At 41.5% G+C, this 18,417-nt stretch overlaps 1 protein-coding gene across 1 annotated transcript in view; it reads right to left on the bottom strand.

Annotated features, from left to right (window-relative positions):
- The window catches only part of mettl24 (methyltransferase like 24), a 34,049-nt gene extending 23,316 nt beyond the window's left edge, over positions 1-10,733 (bottom strand). The window contains exon 1 of the mRNA XM_085770055.1: positions 9,945-10,733. Within this exon, the coding sequence (XP_085626181.1) occupies positions 9,945-10,265 (321 nt within the window). The 5' untranslated portion in view covers positions 10,266-10,733. The remainder of the gene's footprint in view (positions 1-9,944) is intronic.
- Between the last annotated feature and the right edge of the window lie 7,684 nt (positions 10,734-18,417).

Below are 18,417 nucleotides of genomic sequence, written 5' to 3'. Positions count from 1 at the left end.
CAAAGTCTATAATTCTCAGGGTTATTATATCTGAATCATAATAAAAAAGTGTAAAATAAAAGGATTTACAGGCTCTCAGCATAGCATGACTATATGATACACACATGATAATCAGAAAGAATCAGCCTGACTAAGCTCTATCATTCTGACTAATCTGGGAGATGGGGAGACAGGCAGTCAGACCAGACCCAGCTGTCTCCACTCGCTGCAGTCATCTCTATTCCCTCGGCAGGCCCGGCTCATCGGCCAATCCCAGCTCACTGCCAGAATACAGTGAGAGACAGAGAGGGTATAACAGAATTAAAGCGAAGGATTACGCTGATCTTTTTTAATAAAGGCAGTAATCTCTGAAGAGTTGAGCCGCAGTCTCAAAGGCAGAGCAAATGCTGTGGAAGAAGTCTGTGAAGGAGTGGAGGGACACATGAGCACAGACAGGGTTGGTTTTGAGTGTGTGCGGGATGGAGAGTGGGAACAAAGTAGGAGGCGAAGGCACAGATGGTGTAGATGCAGGATGAAGAGATTGTTCTCTTTCTCCACTCTGTTTCTCGATTGAAGGAGAAATCTAACAAACCAACATCTTGAATGCATTTACTTTAAGAGAGAGAAACTATAAGTGAGTGACAGAGGGAATGAGAGAGAGTTGCAAAACATGTGAAGCAACGCTAGAAAGGCTGAATTAACCTATTATGACATTGAGTCTTTTCAGTTACGCGCCCCACACACTGTTGCATTACCACACACACACTCTCATTCTGCTGACTACTTTGCAGTATCTGCCCATGTGCTGTGAATCAAAGTGGATTGAAGACTGGCACACACCCTTTCTCACTCAGCATTTTTTGCCATTTCCTATATGGCAGCAGCATTTTGAGTCTGTGTAGTTTAAATCAAACTAGTGTCCTTAAAAGCATCTTGCAAGCACAAAGCTGCATTTTCCGTTTTTTACACGACCCACAGAGCTGAGACTGTCTTCTGTAAAAATGACCTCATAAGTCATTGATGCATGCAGCTTATTATGGCCCATAGTTACATTTTTATTGCTATGCGACACTCTTGTGTCTTGCCCATGTGAGATAGAATTCAAATGGCAAAGCACTCCTAGTGGTGGTAATAATTATGACAGAGGTATAGGAGGAAATCTGGTGATGTAACAGAGCAACAGGTTAATTGTGGTTTCCCTCTTGCCACAGATAGGGACACTGACTGAGGAAATATCACTTGTCCCTATACCCTCCTATCAGAAGGCACTGTGTGGTTGTTTAGGCTGCAGGACTTAAAAGGTGAAGTAGCATGACAGACTAAGACACTTTACACGGTGGGAAATCACGGTTGTTAACTGCCTCATGAAATATACCCAGCACTGCTATGTGTGGTTTTAAAGAAGAAACAGCAGCTCTGTGTCTGTGTCGGTTTGTCAATTGATTCCTGCAGTCATTTGTGGTTTCTAGTCAGCTCTCAGCTGCTCTTATCAGATATAATTCTCCCTGTGTCACATACACATACTCATACACATACACACAGTCACACATACATATACAAAAAAAACGAACAAAAAACCACATCCACATCAAAGTCGCTGTGTTCTTTCGACTTGTCCTGGCACATGCCATCAACTTAAATCTCTCAAGAGCTGCCTGTTGCCTTGGAAACACAGCCCCCCACTCCCCCCACCAACCAGTCACTTCATGGTAACTTCACTCATGCGTGTATTCATAAATGCATGAGGACATACACAGATGCTTCCATTTACCACAGCATGGATTGAAGTGGTTGTGTAGGAGATGCAGCTTGGTAAAAAACTAAATAAATAAATAAATAAAAAAGATTGACACCACTGAGGACACATTGTCTGATGTGATCATATTGTCTTTGAATTGCACCCTCTTGGCTAGCGACCGGGGAGACAGATGGGGACTTATTGTCAGCGGGCATGCAGTTAAAGCCTGTATGCGTGTGTGTGTGTGTATGCGTTCATCTACGCTAGTGTCTTCTTGGACACTATCCCAGATATGAGATCTGTGTTTGATGTCTAGTTGGGAGGAGCAGAGGGAGCATGCTGAGCACCATATGATGCTTCCTTCCTGAGATGTAGCTAGAAAAAAAAGAAAGAGAGAGAGAGTGACAGCGAGATAAACAAAGGGAGGGGGTTATTTTCTTTTCCGGCTCATTAATTTACCTTTTGCCAGTTTGTCTGTGTCTTACACATAAATGATTACTGAAAAATGAAAACAGAAGGAAATTGAAAGACATGGCAAGGGAGGATTTTTCTAGCTCATCATAGCTATGATTGATAATGTTTTGCGGGATTTAAAGCCAACATTTCTCCTAATATCATCTCCCTACTCTGCACGCTTCCTCTCCATGTGTTCCTTTCTCATTATCGCTTGGTATCAGCTGCCTACCACAGATTCAGAGCAAGAATGAGAGACAGATGCAGAAATATCCTTGCCAGGCAGGGATGACGTGGCAAAGAAAGAGTTTTAAACAAGGCTGAGAGCAAACAACAGGCTCTTTAAATGATTGTTCTTGAGGTTGAGCGGTCTTCTCTGCTGCTCTTGGGGGCTAAGTGGCGCTGGTTGTGTGTCTGTTGTCTCTGTAAGCCAACACAGGTAGCTGAGGTGCATGTCAAATGCAACCGAAATGGTTTTTCTGCTACACAAACAAACCTTAGGCAGCTTTCTTCGGCGACACTGCACAAAGTGCCATTTGCTGGAAGCAGGTATGCTGGTTCTCTTTGAGTGCATGTGTACAAGGATGGGGCAGTGTAGGTGACTGGAGAGGATGAGATGAGAGCGAGGGTGTCCCATTTCAGAGGTCAATGCGCTCATTTATATCAGCCGGGAGGGAGGCTGCAAACTTTCTGGAATGTTCCAAACAAGGCATCCCATGTCTGAGAGCAGTATTGTGTGATCAGGACTCTGGACTTGACAGTTTGACACTGACTTTTCCCCCCTCCAGTGGGCGGCTTTGTCCGAAAGCTGTTAGCACGCACAACAGACCCACTGTTTATTCAGTCAATCACATAAAGTGCATTGAGCGGTCCGTGTTTCTCCATCTGCAAACAGATGGTTATGATCATGGCCGAGGCAAGGTTTGCATCTAACTATATTTAAAAGTCAGGATCACAAGTGTCAAAACAGTCTTTACACAGTCACAGGTTTGAAAACTAAAGCTTGTTTTAGGGATCCTCAATACTTCTATTTATGACACAGTGTTTAAGCCCTTGAATTATCATGTGCCTTAAAAACTTTGCAGAGTGGGTGATTGATTATCTAAAAGGTCTCTTTGTGTTTCTTCCTCTCCAAACTTGGCAACGATTCCATGTCGGCCCTGTTTTCTTTTGGTCTGACTTGGATACTAATCTTACATTGCACAAGCAAAGCTGTTTGCCTCGTGTAAAATTGTTTACTTCTCTGGGGTGGTTAGTGTTTGCATAAAGAGTGATGCGAATGTCACTTTGATTTGTAGCAAAAATGTAGGAAATCAAAGGGCTCATATGTCCTAACATGTGTCCTTATTTTCCTGCTCTGATCTTTCTTACGCCTGGAGTTGTTGCACCTCACTGTATATACTTCTTTCAAGGCTGATCGCACACTTTGAGGTGGTTATCCTGCAGCTGTCTGTGCCTACACAGAACATGAAATAATCCAAAATAGTTTTAAATCCGCTTTAAAACTGCACTTTGTCATTTTTACGCTTCTGGTTTTGTACAGATTGAACAAGCAAGATGTAACATGTTGCTGGAAACCTTTTCATCTGTATTTACATTTCAATTTTACCTTTAGCACTCTAACTTTACATATCAAGACTCAAGACACGCTGACAAAATGGACTACATGGTGAGTAAACATGTACATTTTTGCTTGAACAAATATCTTGCTAACATGTTACAGCAACTTTTTTGAAGAATTAGTCAATAACCCAAGCTGCAGAGTGCAGCCGCACTAGATGCTGATTGTGACATGTCGGCTTTCCCCTTTGATGGTTTCTTGTGATTCCCTGATTCCCAAGATACCCCAGCAAGAGGTTAAAGATGCTTGAGAACTGACTCCAGTCACACCTTTGGGATTACAGAAGTCATCCCCTCTCATTCTTTGCTAACACCCCCCCACCCCCCATCCTCTCTCTCTCTCTCTCTCTCTCCCTCTCTCCGTTGAGCCGAGGTCTTTCAGCTCTCCAAGACATGACCAAGGTCACCGGGTTTCTGCATTAGAAATTCCAGTGGGGGCCCAACGCTGGCTGGCAGTGGTTGGCGCAGACAGCACAAAGTGGCCTTTTCTGCTTTCGCTTTATCCCATCGCACTCAGCAGCACAGTGTTCATTTGGAATCGCACTGATGCTTATTTGAACAAAGGTAATTAATACTTGCCTTGTGGATAAATGAACTTGTGTCCCATCTAATTAAAAGAAACCATCTCATTTACAGTGCAGGCTGCTTTGGGTTATTAGTGTTTTTTTTGTTTTTTGGTTGAATCAATTAACGTAATCACAAGTATTCTTCTCTATTGAAACAGAGTGAATTTAAGTAGAATCATAACAGAGCCATAACAGTGTGTGTTGAAATCTGTTTCACTGGATTCCTGTCACTTTTATTTCTCTAGGGCTGTCAGTGAACAAATAGAAACATCTTAGTCTCTTACTGTCTATTTTTGACAGGCTGTCATTGTTGCCAAAATCAACAGGATAACGAAGAAAACTGCTACTTTCTATTAATGATTTAACGCTGTGTAAACCATAAAAAGATCAGCTATTGCACAGGGTTACACAGATTGCCTTTTTGTCAGCTTGACATCCCTGGATGATCATTTCAGCCTTCTGTCTCACTGTTTCATGTTAGAAAATCTCCAGAAACTACAAGGCCTGTCTGAGAGGAATCCACGACACCACTTTTATTCTGCGTTATGAGCGCTGCCTGCCTCTGGGCTTTTGAGGTTGAGCACGTGTGACATGTGAATGACAGCTGGTCTATCTGGGAGAAATCTCTGACTCTGGGAAAGAGATCCTGTACCAAATCTCTCACACTCGCAGTACCCCTACTGCGAAATGGGACAACTTCGAACGGGGGCACGGGTGGATAACAGTTTAACATTAAATATTCATTCCTACATTCATTTTGGAGACTTCTGTCAGTGGTAGGTGCGGGTGGAGTGCCTTAAGAGAAAAGTGAAGAACAAATCACTTCAAAGCTGTGAAGTGAAGATACTGAAGAAACTGTCTTCAGAGATGTGAGAGAAAAGAGAGGCTTGCCGAGTTGAGCTGGAGGTAAAAGCAGCTATATTCTCTCTTTTTTTGACAGGACATATGGGAAAAAAGGGTCTTTAAATTTAAAATAAAGTCCAGTCTGTATTTTCATACTGTCGGAAAGTTGTGCACTTCAAAGTTGACAACACAGAGAGAAATGAGACAATTGTTGCTGTTCACTGCTGGGTCAAGAAGTTAAATGGTTGCTGACGTGTGGACAATGTTTTGCAGACTACACATAAAACATAATAAGAAAGTAAATATGTCTAATGAATATAAATGTTTGCCTTTTCCTGTACTTTCATATTACTTATTGACTGTAGACCTCAATTTGTCAGTGTGACATTATTATTTCAGCAACATTTCTCAGCTAATTGAATGTTCAGACATGAGAGACAGGAAGTTGCATAACATGAAAATGACAAAGGATTCTGAGGAAAGAGTTCATAGTAACCCCAACCCATCTATCAGTTTGTCTCAAAGGGCACTCTAATCTCTCCAACATTTGACATTTTTTACATAGGGCCACTATGTCCAGATAAGGACTAAATCACCATAAAAACACACTGTGGCAGGAAATAAACATGGGAAAATCCACAGGAAGGGCAAGAACCTCTCTAGCCCAGACTATATGATTATGAATCCAGATCTGATTGCCAGTGCTGATGAGCTGTAAAATGCAAAAACAGAACTTAGACACCTATTTCAAGGGAATTAGAACCACAAACCATAGACTGTAGGATGGAAGAAGGCTTAGCATGGGCTGTTACTCTGTCGCTGCCTTCCCAGTACCTGACTCTGCAAAATGTGTGGAGCCCAGATTTTGGTGCATGCCAGCTTGTGGCAAGCATACACTCACTCACCTGTCATGCAAAACAGAACGTCATCTATTATGCATGGCTTTAAGCCTCAGTAAAATGCAAACTAGTGAGTTATATAAAACTTCAGCCCCCGTGCAATTGTCATGTAGGAGAAAATTAGCTCTAGAAACCAAAACATCTAGTGCACCCCGTTGTAAACATGTTCATTTCTGCTGCAAAGTCGGCCATGTTGACATAGGAGTCTATGGGGATTGACTCGTTTTTGGAGCCACCCTCAAGCATCGTGTTGGCTTCATGCACCTCACACAGCTGCTGTGTTGATGTATAGGTACTTTGTCATAATGTATTTATTTTTAAAATTATTCAGAGTAGGTTACATTTTAATGGTACTAGTTAAAAGCTGCACTTCCTCTAGTCCCAGTAGCAGTAGATTGGTGTAGTAAATACATTCATCCGAGTTGGCATATGGTGTCATCTGGTGACTTTATGAGCGCCAAACAACTACTTGTCTTTTTCAAAGCTTTCAGCTATAAATTTAAATTACATTGTGTGTGTGTATGTGTGTGTGTCACTGTGACTTGGGGGCAGCAGTCTGTTTATTAGTGTGTTAAAATCAGCAGGCTGAGTCATCAGCGAATGTCGTGTCTGCTCTTCTCTGTCTTTCTCTCATCCTGCCTGCCTCTCTCACTCTCTCTCCCTCCATCTATGCTGCTGCTGCTGCTGCTGTTGTTTGGCCCAACACGTTTCATATATGTCTATAATTTACCAACTCATCCCACTCCTCCTTTGACAACGAGGAATAAAGCCCACAAGAAGTGAATGATTCAAGAAAATGTGTGCGTGCCGAAGTCTGACAGCTAAAGATGATATTTTCTTTACGGTTTTTACTGAAACAAGCTCATGGACGTCTCTCTCGCTCTCTCTTTCTCTCTCTCACACGCACACAAAGCCGTGGGCGGCTGTGGCTCAGGAGGTAGAGCGGGTTGTCCACTAACCGGAAGGATTGGTGGTTCAATTCCAGGCTCCTCCAGTCAACATGTCAAAGGGCAAGACACTGAACCCACACCTGTCCCCCCCATACGTCCACTGGGTGTATGAATGTATCTGCACTGTGCCTAGCACTGTATGTGTGTGTGAAAGGGTGAATGTGACCTACAGTGTAAAGCGCTTTGAGTGGTCCAAGAGACTAGAAAAGTGCTATATAAGTACAAGTCCATTTACCATATACTATAAACAGCATCCACGCACAAAGGAGACCGAAGTCACTTTTCTACACTCTAGCTTCTTGAATGAGGTTTTGAATGAGTTCTTGCCTTGTTTTGCTCAGACTAAGCCTCAAAGCACCAAAACAAAAAAAAGATCCTCAACTTTTAACATTTCAGCACCAACACCAGCAGGGACGATAAAGACGTTAGTGTGTTCTTGAGGTTGTTTCACCTTGTAGTTGTTGTGAACGTGGAAATTTTACAAAAATTGAGTCAGATGAATGTGGCATTGTCCGTTAGAAAGGCATTTTACTTGTGTCTAAACACCATGCAGACCTCACATATACACACAGTTAAAACTGGTGACAAACTTGGCAGCGTCTGTTGTGTCTGCACCAATCAACCATAAAGACTGCATTAAATTAAATGACAATCAATAAAAACATTAGCCGTGAGGTCAGTTCAATGCAAACAAGAACAAAAAGCCAAAGGGAAGCACTCAGCACTCATTACAAAACTCTAAGAGTTTTCCATAAAGCTCACTAGCTTGCTCTTCTATGATTTATGATCTATTCTAGGCCTAATCAGTGGATAAACTGTTCGATTGACTGTTTTGATTTGTTTTATCACTAATGAGAGAGATGTGGCCATGGATGTTCAGTTTTTACAGACTATTAATACTGAATAAGTGAAAAACTACTGGGTAGATAAATACAAATATCAGTTTCCTGTGGATGAAGTTACCACTGTCGCAAACAGCAGCTCATAAATAGATAACTGTGAGTTGCCGCCAACAGTTTGTTTATGCTCTGCAGCAACATAAAACTTCAGTCCTTCCCCAGTCTGCTGAAAGCGCAAACACTTAAACTGTAGTTAATACACCAAACATGGCAAGGGAACAGAAACATAAACTACCACTAAACGTGTGATCCCTTTTGGCCTGAGCTCATCCAATACCTTTTAAACAGCAATCCAACCACCTGGACTTGGGGGAAGGCATGCTGGCTCTCATATAGTACACTGCAACTCATGTAATGCCAAGATAAACAAACCAAATGATAAAATGCAGAAATGCTAAAATCGGTAAGTGCTTAGAATGGTATAAACACTGTAAGCTTAACGGCAATTAAGCGTTTAAAAACTTACTTTCACCTTTTTCACCTTGCCCACTGATAACTGTGCTTCTACTCTGAAGACCTCATTGCTATTCATCAAGGTCGCTGGAGGCGTCCTTGTCATTTTCCTTGCAGAGCAGCAGTCCTGCTTTTTTCCTGCCCATTATTTCATCTGCAGGAAGATGTGCCGAGAGGAGAGCGCCAGCGAGCGAGCAGGAAAGGGAAGAGAGAGAGAGAGAGAAAGAGCGAGAGAGACAGAGGCTGAAGGAAGGGAGAGAAAAACTAAAGAGGAATATGGGTTAGAAGTGGGAGGCGAGACTGAAATTTCAAATTGAGACAGACAGGAGAGATGAAAAAGCAAGAGTAAGGATGAGAAGCACGAAGAACAGGAACAAGGTAACATGACAGAGCGAAAGAGCAGTGATCTTGGAGATGTGAGCCTAAAGGGGAGAAAAAGCATGAAGAAATGTAGGCAGTGTGAAAAAGAAAGAGAGGGAGTTAAACGGTGGCAGCACATGACACAGAAATTTTGTTAAGGGTCCCTCCAGGGCATCTTATGTGATAAATTTTGTGTTAAGAAGCAGGAGAGTGAGCATATGGTGGTATGTGTTATTGATGGTGCATGAGTGCTGATCTCTCTCAGTGAAGCATAATAGACCCTGCAGTGATTTTCATGACATTTACAGGAAAACTCAGTTGGTTTAAGTCATTAAAGATTTAAAGACAGATGTAATACAAACATACTGCATTTTACCTCCAAAGTACCAGAGAGGGGGAAATGCAACAGGAAGGAGAACAATAGAGAAGAAAGCAAGATCGAAGAAAGACAGATTTGTTGTGGTTATACGTGTTGGTGTGGGGGGGTTGGTAGAATTTGTTGGTGAAAGAGAACAAAGAGGAAGATGGATGGACGCAGAGATCAAATGACAAAATAAAGGCTGCCAAGTTGGGAAAGAGAGCAGAGATGAATCAAAGAGAGAAGAAAAAAAAGAAAAGTCACTTGAGACAGTAAAAGAGACGGGAAGTGGGAGTTTTGTTAAGCTGGTGCTTTAACACACCCTTCAAAAGTCAAGGGTCAAGCCCCTAGAGTGTGCATGTGTGTGTATGTGAATAGTTTTGTTTGCTCTAAAGGACTTTGAATCTGAATGCTCCTTTTGTTAGAGCAGGCTTTGTATAGACTTGCTACTGACACAAAACAGCCACTGTTTGATTTTTTGACACCTGTTCAAATCCTTTGCATTCACCCAAAAAATAAATAAAAATAAATCGATAACTGCAGCTTTGTAAGTTCAGAAACTCCAGTGACAAACTCTCTCTTTCAGCTTCAAAGCATTTCCGAGGCGCCCGGTGAACATGCATTGATTCTGCTGCCTGTTCTTCCTTCATCACCCTCCTGGGATTACTGAGATTTAAGCCAGTGACTCACGGAGATGGAGTGAAAGCTCCTTATTGAGCTGCTCTGTCTCCTTCTACACTGATTTAGGATCAGATAACCTTACAAGAATCTTAATCGCAGCAATTAAGAACTCAGACGGTGATGGGGATATTCAGCTTTAACATACCTTTCTGTGTGGGCGGAGAGGAGGTGAGGGGGCCTCTCTGCTTTCATCCCTCTTCTTAGCTGGACCGTCCTTCTTCAGCGTTCGAACGTAGGAGATTCTCCTTTTCACACTCCTATCCTGCTCCTCTGTGTCTGCACTGACCCGCTTGGCTCTGCTCTGTTGGCCCGGGTTCATCTTAGACTGGATGGGATGTTCCAAAGCCAGAGGTGCAGGTGTTTTCCTCCCACCTGTCTCCAGGTAAACATGGACACACACATACACGGTAGTGAGCAGGATCCCCAGACGAAGCAGCAACCCCAGGGTGAACAGCTCTCTGCCCATGTCCAGTCAAGATCTTGTCCTCCGAGACACTCAGTCCATCTCCTCAGCTGGAAGTTTGGTTTTTGCCCATTGTCTTCTCTTCTCTTCTCTTCTCTTCTCTTCTCTTCTCTTCTCTTCTCTTCTTTTCTTTTCTCTTCCAGCCTCTCCTTCAGGTCCAGAGTCCACCATCAGACCGAGACAGTGAAGTTAATGAAACACGAACATGTCGAGAAACACCTCTGCACGTGAGCCAACGCACATGTGCGTGCCTGCATCTTAACCTGAGCGACAGTGTGCATGCTGCTGTGTGTATCATGAGCCTCTGCAAACACATTTACAAGTACGATGTGGGCCGCCCTCTTTGAAAACTTTGGGAACTCCCTCCTCGCACTCAAGTCCCCCTTCTCCCCAAACACACACACACCCTTGTATTTGCTTTCTTTTTCTCTATCTAACTCACATCATACACACACACACACTCTCTCTCTCACACACACACCCCCCTCTGTTGCTTTGCCCCCTCCCTGCAGCTGCCTCTCCCGCCCCACAGACTCCGGTTACTGTGTAACTCTAGATATGGGCAGGGCCTGCTACTACAAGGGTCCACGCAGTTCTCTCTCAGCATCTGCACACAGTTACAGTACAGTAATTCTGTCACAGAGCAGGACTACTCTGCCTAGAAACTTCAGCCAAATGCATAAACATGAGATATTAAAAGTGCAAAAATAAAAAGGGGATATGAAAAATATCCCAGCATACAGCTTTTGGGGAAGTGCATTAGTGAATCATGCAATGGGATTGCTGCAATCCCACTATATCAGGCCTCAGCACATTTCTTTCTAATGAGTCAGTTGGTGGGACAGAAAATAATCAAAGGCTAATTTAAGAGACTGGAGACAAAAAAGAAGGATTTTTTTTGTGTGTGAGTGTGCTGTGGCCAAGAGTCCCATATACCCCATATGGAACTCTGGCAAAATAGATAATTTGGGGTATAACATGGACGTGGTCAATGTGCTGCTACAACAAGCATGTGGGGACTGATGCTAGCTGAATAAAGCACTTTCATTTGAAAAGTAGAACATACGCCTAAGTAACATCATTAACCACTACATGGGCATGCACAAAATCATTTTGACCATGGCGCAGGGTTCTTTGGGGGGAGGTTAGCCACCTCCCATAGCCACTAGCTTGCTGGTTGTGTAGCTTGTTCTCCCAACTCATTAAACAATGTGACTCATTGTTTAATCTCTCAAAGTTTTTGCACTCTATATTCTTCTACCCTTCTTCATGTCTTACTTCAACTGCTTCATATGAATTCTAGACAGCAACACATTTGAGCTTCAGTTTATGCAGAAAGCAGTAGGCTAATCCCACCTCAATTTCTTCAGCTTTTTACTTATTCTTAGTGCTCAGGTGTATCTTCAGGCACTGCATAAAACTCTGTTTTTTGCCTCTGACAACTTGCTGAAATTATCTTTTGTATTCATTTTTCATCAACAATCTTCAAAAATGTACATTTGTCAGCCTTCTTTTCAAGTCACTTCATTGACTTTGTCAATGATTTCCCTCCAAAGTCAACTGAATCTGCTATTCTTCTAATGCTTCTGCGGCACTCATTCTTATGTCCAGCTTACAAGGGATGAGTGTTCATGTCAAGTAAACACAAAGCATCTATATGTTTCATTTAATTTTAACAGTCCATATGTTTTAGAGATGGATTGGTATTTATGGTATAAGATTTGCCTCGCTTCACAAAGCACTGTCATACAGATACATAAAAAAAAAAAACATAATGCAGGACAAGGATAAAGCTGTGTTCTGTCAGCTTGTTGGATTCAATGACATACAGTATTTGTATTATTAGCTTTCTTTAGAATAAAAATAATACTTGATTACTCTCTGATGTTTATGTTGTATTTTCAGATCTGTTTGTCCTCTGAGAACAATAAACATCTGTCTTAGAATATGTACTACAGTACAAGTGTGAAAATAGACTTCATTAGAGAGACACATTGTGACAGGCAGAGCTATATTTTGAAAGGCATATAGAAGCATTCCCGTTCTTCACAAGTTTTAAATCACACTTCTTGAAACCCTTCTGAGCTTTTCTCAGAGGTTTTAAACACAGAAGAAATTTGAGCAACTGTAATGTCCTTGTTGATGACAATGAGATAACTGGTGAAATTCTGAAATTACTGTTCATGGTTTTGCTCTTCCTTCTCTACCTCTCAGATCATTTTCCCTCCATTGTTTCTGTCAAACTTCAGCCTCCAACAACATGTGACCTCTGACTGGGTTTTGTTGGTTTCATCACAAAAATGGCAAATGGCAAAAAGAAAAAGTGTTATGCACAATTAGTATTTTCTTCCTCACTAGTTAAGACGGTAAGATTATGAGAAGTGAGAGACAGAGGAGATAAACTCTATATTAGAGAGGTTCGGGAAACAGATGTGAAAAGCTTTGGCACTGACAACCTCTACTGCCACCAAGTGGTCACTCATAACACTCCTGACCATATGGATTGGATTAGATCTCACTCAGTCTTTGAATGTCTGAAATGATGTAGGTCAACTGGTATTGTAACTGGTAATGGCACTGGAAGCAATGAGGGGATGTGGAAGGAATGCACTCACACTGTTAGATTGACTTTAAATTCCTGAAGAAATTATGAGGAATTATTGAGGCATGGCACATTTGAACTGTAAGTTGTGGGACTGTGCTTAAATGTGATTATACATGATTGTTTCTGTGCCTTTGTGGGTGCACATTTCAGAGCAAAGAAACAGGCTCTCTGTTGAGGCTTTTTCAAACTGACCACAGGAGATGTTTTTCTCTCTGTAGATGGCATTACTGTACACATATTGCAGTGATTTGATGAGATCTAGCAAATGCATATGTGTCTCCTCTCCTCTCTTCACCTCTGTGCCCAGAAATCAGTGCAAACGTCAAACAGGGGTCATAGAGAGGCCCACTGTTAACTCTATAGATAAAGACACTGGAAGTTGGCCAATGTTAGATTTTGTTGACAAAAACATTGATTGTTTTGGCCGGAAAATCTATCCTATGACATAATATGTCTGAAATCATTCATTCAAATGATTTCACAATTCAAACTTTGTACAAAAGGTGTCATAAAGCAATTTCTCTGCAGTAGATTAGACACACTATATTTGAATGCTGTTTATAGGTGTTAGAAGCTGACATAATGTAAATTGAGCCTGGGAATAAAGGGTGAAGGAAAAACAATCAACACCTCAATAACAAGAAGAAAACTGCTAACAAAGAGCACAGACACGTGTGATTACAGGCTACAAAAAGATGAGATTAGAAAATTCTTCAGTTTATCTTTAAAAATGGTGCATGTTACTTGTAGGACAGATGAACTTAATCTCATTTTGTACAAAAATAAATAAATAACACATAGCAGTTCCTCTCATACATGCTTGCAGGTTTCACAAAACAGCCGGTAAATCTAGACTAAACTGGATTGGAGGTTAGTGTGCTACGGGGGGAAAAAATTTTTTTTTTCCTGGGTGAAACTTGGGTAAACTTATTGACGCCCCACTCGGTGGGAAGCAGCCAGTTGTGACAGGAGTAGGTGAAGGTCACAATGTGTTTGCTTTTGGCTGGGGCCACACTTGAACCCACAGTAATCCACACCACCACTTTTGTCAACCGTTGCTTTGGTCAGTTCACAACCAAGAAACCACAGGTTGATATACTAGTATACACTTAATAAGTGTATCTAAAGGTCTGAAACACAAATCTGCTCAGACCTTTCCCACACCTTCAACAAACAGTACCACTGTTGTGCCAGTATAGAACAGAATAGGACATGCACAATAACTACTATTCGCTGCTGAACCAGGATAAACACCTTTTATCCTTAATATAATGACCACATGCCTGAAAGTTCTTTTATCATCTCCCCCTCAATATCTTTGAAAGCAAAGTAAGGAGGTGGACAGCAAATAAAAGCTGACAGGTCAGTGGGAGGGGAGAGGCAGAGATTACAGTCAGCAACACAGCTCTGCAAAAAAAAAAAGAGAAAAAAAGTGATTCAATCACCAGGCAGTGTTAACAACATATAAGTGTTAAGTTATCCTATAGTGTTAAAGTTGCTCTTTAAGCCTATATCTGTACTGCCCTCACAGTGCGTATGCAAAGCTAGACAGTCAGTCCTTCAAATAACCACAAGACTTGACTTTTCTTGTCCTTTAATGAAGTCTTCCGTATATTTTTCCAACCCCATAAAACTGAGAATTATTACAGTGACAGAAACACGATTTACTTATACACCCTACAAGCAAAGCATTGTATAAGTACATTTCAATTAGCATCTATCAATCGACAAAAATGAAAAGTCATACAAACTGTTGACCGCTGACAACACACCTCTTTTAGTGTATGGCTTTTCTCCGCAGGACACCAGGTAAGTAAAGCTGTCTGTGTCAAAATTCCAGGAGAGGCCTCCTTTCTCCCTTCCCCACTCTGACACGGTTTCTATAGACTTTTTAAATTTGCTCATTTTAACTTTTTAACCTGTAAAGGTGTCAGGGTCCGTTAGTGTTTTAGGGTTTTAGTTGAGTTTCTGTTCTTGTTGTGCCACTTCCTGTTTTATTTTGTCTTACCCCTGTCTTCCTGTCAAGTTTCCCGCCTGTGTGATTGTTTCCCCACCCTAATGTGTTTCACCTGCTTGTGTATTTAGGATGGTTTCCCTTCCCTTCTGTGCCAGATCTTCTTGTCCTTCGAGTCAGCGTTCCAGCTTAGTATTTCCTTGAGTATTCTCCAGGCTGTGAGTGACCAGTTTTGATCCCCGACCATAGAGTTTAGCCTGCCGATTGTACCTTTGCCTGTTGATTTGCCTACCTGGTTTTGACCCCCACCAGCAATAAACAACTCTGAGTAAGCCTGGGGCCTGTTGTTCGAAACCTAGATAAGGGATTAAGCCGGGATATGTTGGGTATCCTGGCTGAATTTAGCCTCAAGTCGGTTGTTCGAAAGCTGGATACCTTTATCCTGGTCAAGTTACTATGGTGATTTATTCTCTGCAGCTAGCCTGCTCCAGACCAGGCTAACAGCCAGGCTTAGTTGATTCTGTTGTCTTTATCTGTGAAGTCAGCTGTCACTCTGATCAGAAATCAACGTGTTTCATACAGTTATTCCATGTTCTTATGTACATATTGGCCTGATTTCTAAACAAACTAAATACATTTACTATAATCAAAAAACATGAAACATTTACAATATTTATTAGGATATTTTTCTTTTCTTTTTTTCATAATTAGGCCTATTCACGTGCTTCTCACACTGAATCTTTGCATCTGCCAGTGCTAAAGGGCATAAAGATGTCTGACGGTTTGTGAAATCTGTAATACACATTAGCACAGAATTGTGCACACTGTTCTTCAGTCAATACTCACTATTTTCTGTATATATCTGTGACCCATCTATGATATTTTCTATGACCACTAGTACTACATGGCTTCTCATAAAAAGCAATGGAGGAAAAATAGCAATAGATTTATTTTTATTTTTATAAAATATGTTACAAAATACAGTATATTGGCCGAATATTGGTTGAGGGAAGAAAACAAGAATACAATTGTTTGAGCAGGCACCTTCCAAATAATTTATACACCTCATTTGAACATTGTTATCGGCAATTTATTGAAGCATCAGACTGCATAATGTTCTTATATTTAATTAATTTTCACCTGTTGCACTTTTGGCCACTTCTATTTGTGCTGTATGAACTTTACTTTAGATGATAAGATATTAGTGCAATGTATCAACTTCCACTGCTCATCATTAAGGCAAAGTGCACAGCTGTTAAATTGTGATTTAATAATTTAATTATAATTTTTGATTAGGCTACTCCAACATTCAATCAGTCCGCAGTTGTCCGCTCTCTCTGAGCTTTACGACAGCAGCGGTGCCTTTTTTTCTTTTTTCTAAGAGGTGTGTCACCTTACTTCAAGATCCGCTGTTGATTGGAGGAAAGTAGCCACACCTGTCCTCTCATCGGTGAATCTGTGATCAATCTCTGTGGTCTACTGACAAGAGAAACCTGGCTTGACAAAGCTGCTGCTCCTCAGCCTGGCTCGGCGTTCCAACAACCAATTAAGCCAGGATGGACTTAGGGGACTTTGTCCAACCTGGCTTTTCCACTTATCCTGGATATCTTTATTCTACTTTCGAACAACAGGCCCCTGAGCCCATCAGTTCCTCCATTGTGTCCTGATCTGTAGGCTACCTGATAAAAGGCAGTACAATATCATAATGTATTGGTCAGAATGTATTTGCTAAAGAAGTATACCAAAACAAGTGTAGCTTTGTGTGGAAAACTTTACCTCCACTCTGATTTATGGCAACAACATCTATTTGTGGCATAAATCAAAATGTATTGTGGAGGACAGAAGAGACTGATGATGCACTTGGCTGTGTTTGTTTACTGTTATCAAACCAGTGTCTCATCCCCCTCAATAACAGGTGTCGCTGAAGATATTGCAACAATGTAAATTTCAAGGTTACAGTACAAGCTATTTATAAGCCGTCACTGTCAGTTTGCATGAATTACCTATTTCAATTAGACTTCTCCTTTCTGATGATTTCCCATCTGAGGAAATAGAACAGACGGCAAGTTGGTGTGATGGCTAAAGCAAGCACTGTCATAGTTATTAATCCAGGAAAGTCAATAGGCTACAGCCACAGCTACAAGTAGCAATCATACAGTAATGAAAGGCTCCAATAGAAGCACTTAAGAAGAAGCATAGATGTTGCTGTTTTTTGTTGTTTTGTGTCCAGTATTTTTGCATCAAAAGAGGGAGTAATGTCCTTCAATCCCTAACAAAACATTAAATGCACACAAATTCAAATGCAGTCTGACCATGTATTTAATTTGACAGAGAGGGGTAAATGTTACACTGCAGGTTTAACTAAGCCTGTTTGATCTAATGCTCATCAAAATTTTGTGTTTGTTAGAGTGAAGATTAAATGATGACTGACGATCACTTTGCTGATTGAGTTTATCAACAGTACTGACAGACATTAACTATTGGTGGTAAAAGACTGATAAAAAAGAGAGCAGCAACTGTATTCAGACTGCGTGACTGACTGCTCAGCGCTCAGAGCTCTTAAACATGACCTTGTGATGGTTATGGACTCAGCAGCTCATTACCACTGTGCTTAGGGGCGTTTTTGTTTCCCTTGTTTTTGAAGAGGCTGACCCTGACAGGGGTAACACCTCGGAGGAAACATGGCTCCATGATGCCACAGACCAGAGGCCTAGTCATATGCTCATTGATTATCCCTCACATATTATTCAACATGTTTAAGATAGCCAAACCTGCTGGGCCACTGCCCTCTTGTTACCACCTCTACTGCAACTCAATCAAAATCAATGATGACTATCCTGACAGCCAAGTTGTTTCTGCCACAGTGTCCCCTCATTTCGTTGTGTGTTAAACAAGACAAGGGTGGTGAAAGACACAGGTGGTTGACATTGTTGTCATTGTGTAGAATGTGGGGTTGGGACGAATAGGCCTACCTTCTTTACACGCAACATGAATAGTTTATATGTTTAGTCAACTGACAACTCAGAAAAATCGACCTCTGAAAAAAAAGAAAAAAGAAACAGTGTCACATTTTTTCAAGGGGTGTGTGTGTGTGTGTGTGTGTAGGTGTGTGTGTGTGTGGGGGGGTAATGATCATCTATTTAAAACTGACTTTATGTGAGGTCATTCCAGCCTGGCTTTTCACTTCGAAAACCACTTGACATGATTAATTCATTGTATAATGATGATAAAAATCAATACAGTGATATAATCAAAGGCACATTTATCACGAGAAGATGGGCAATTTCCTGTCAGAGAACATTAAGCACATTGATCAATGAAGTCCACCTTGATCTAGAGGCAGGAGAAGATCACAACTTGTAAGATGTTTATTGGGCCCCTTTCCTGTGACTTTCCAAAATAACATCGTCTCCAGTGAAAGAGACTACTTTTCCAGCCCCTGATTTTAAACGGTTGAAAGTGTGTGCGTGCGTGCGTGTGTGTGTGTGTGTGTGTGTACGTGTAGACTATGTGAGACCTTCCGCCCCTCCCACCCTCCCTCTGCTCCGTGAAAGCCTCACTTAAGGACTTGAGGATCCGCTGGACGCCAGGACAGA

This window comes from Trachurus japonicus, chromosome 24 (genome assembly GCF_045865225.1).
Source record: "Trachurus japonicus isolate A0001 chromosome 24, Traja_1.0".
Lineage (NCBI taxonomy): Eukaryota > Metazoa > Chordata > Actinopteri > Carangiformes > Carangidae > Trachurus > Trachurus japonicus.
This window is presented reverse-complemented; position numbering and strand designations above follow the sequence as displayed.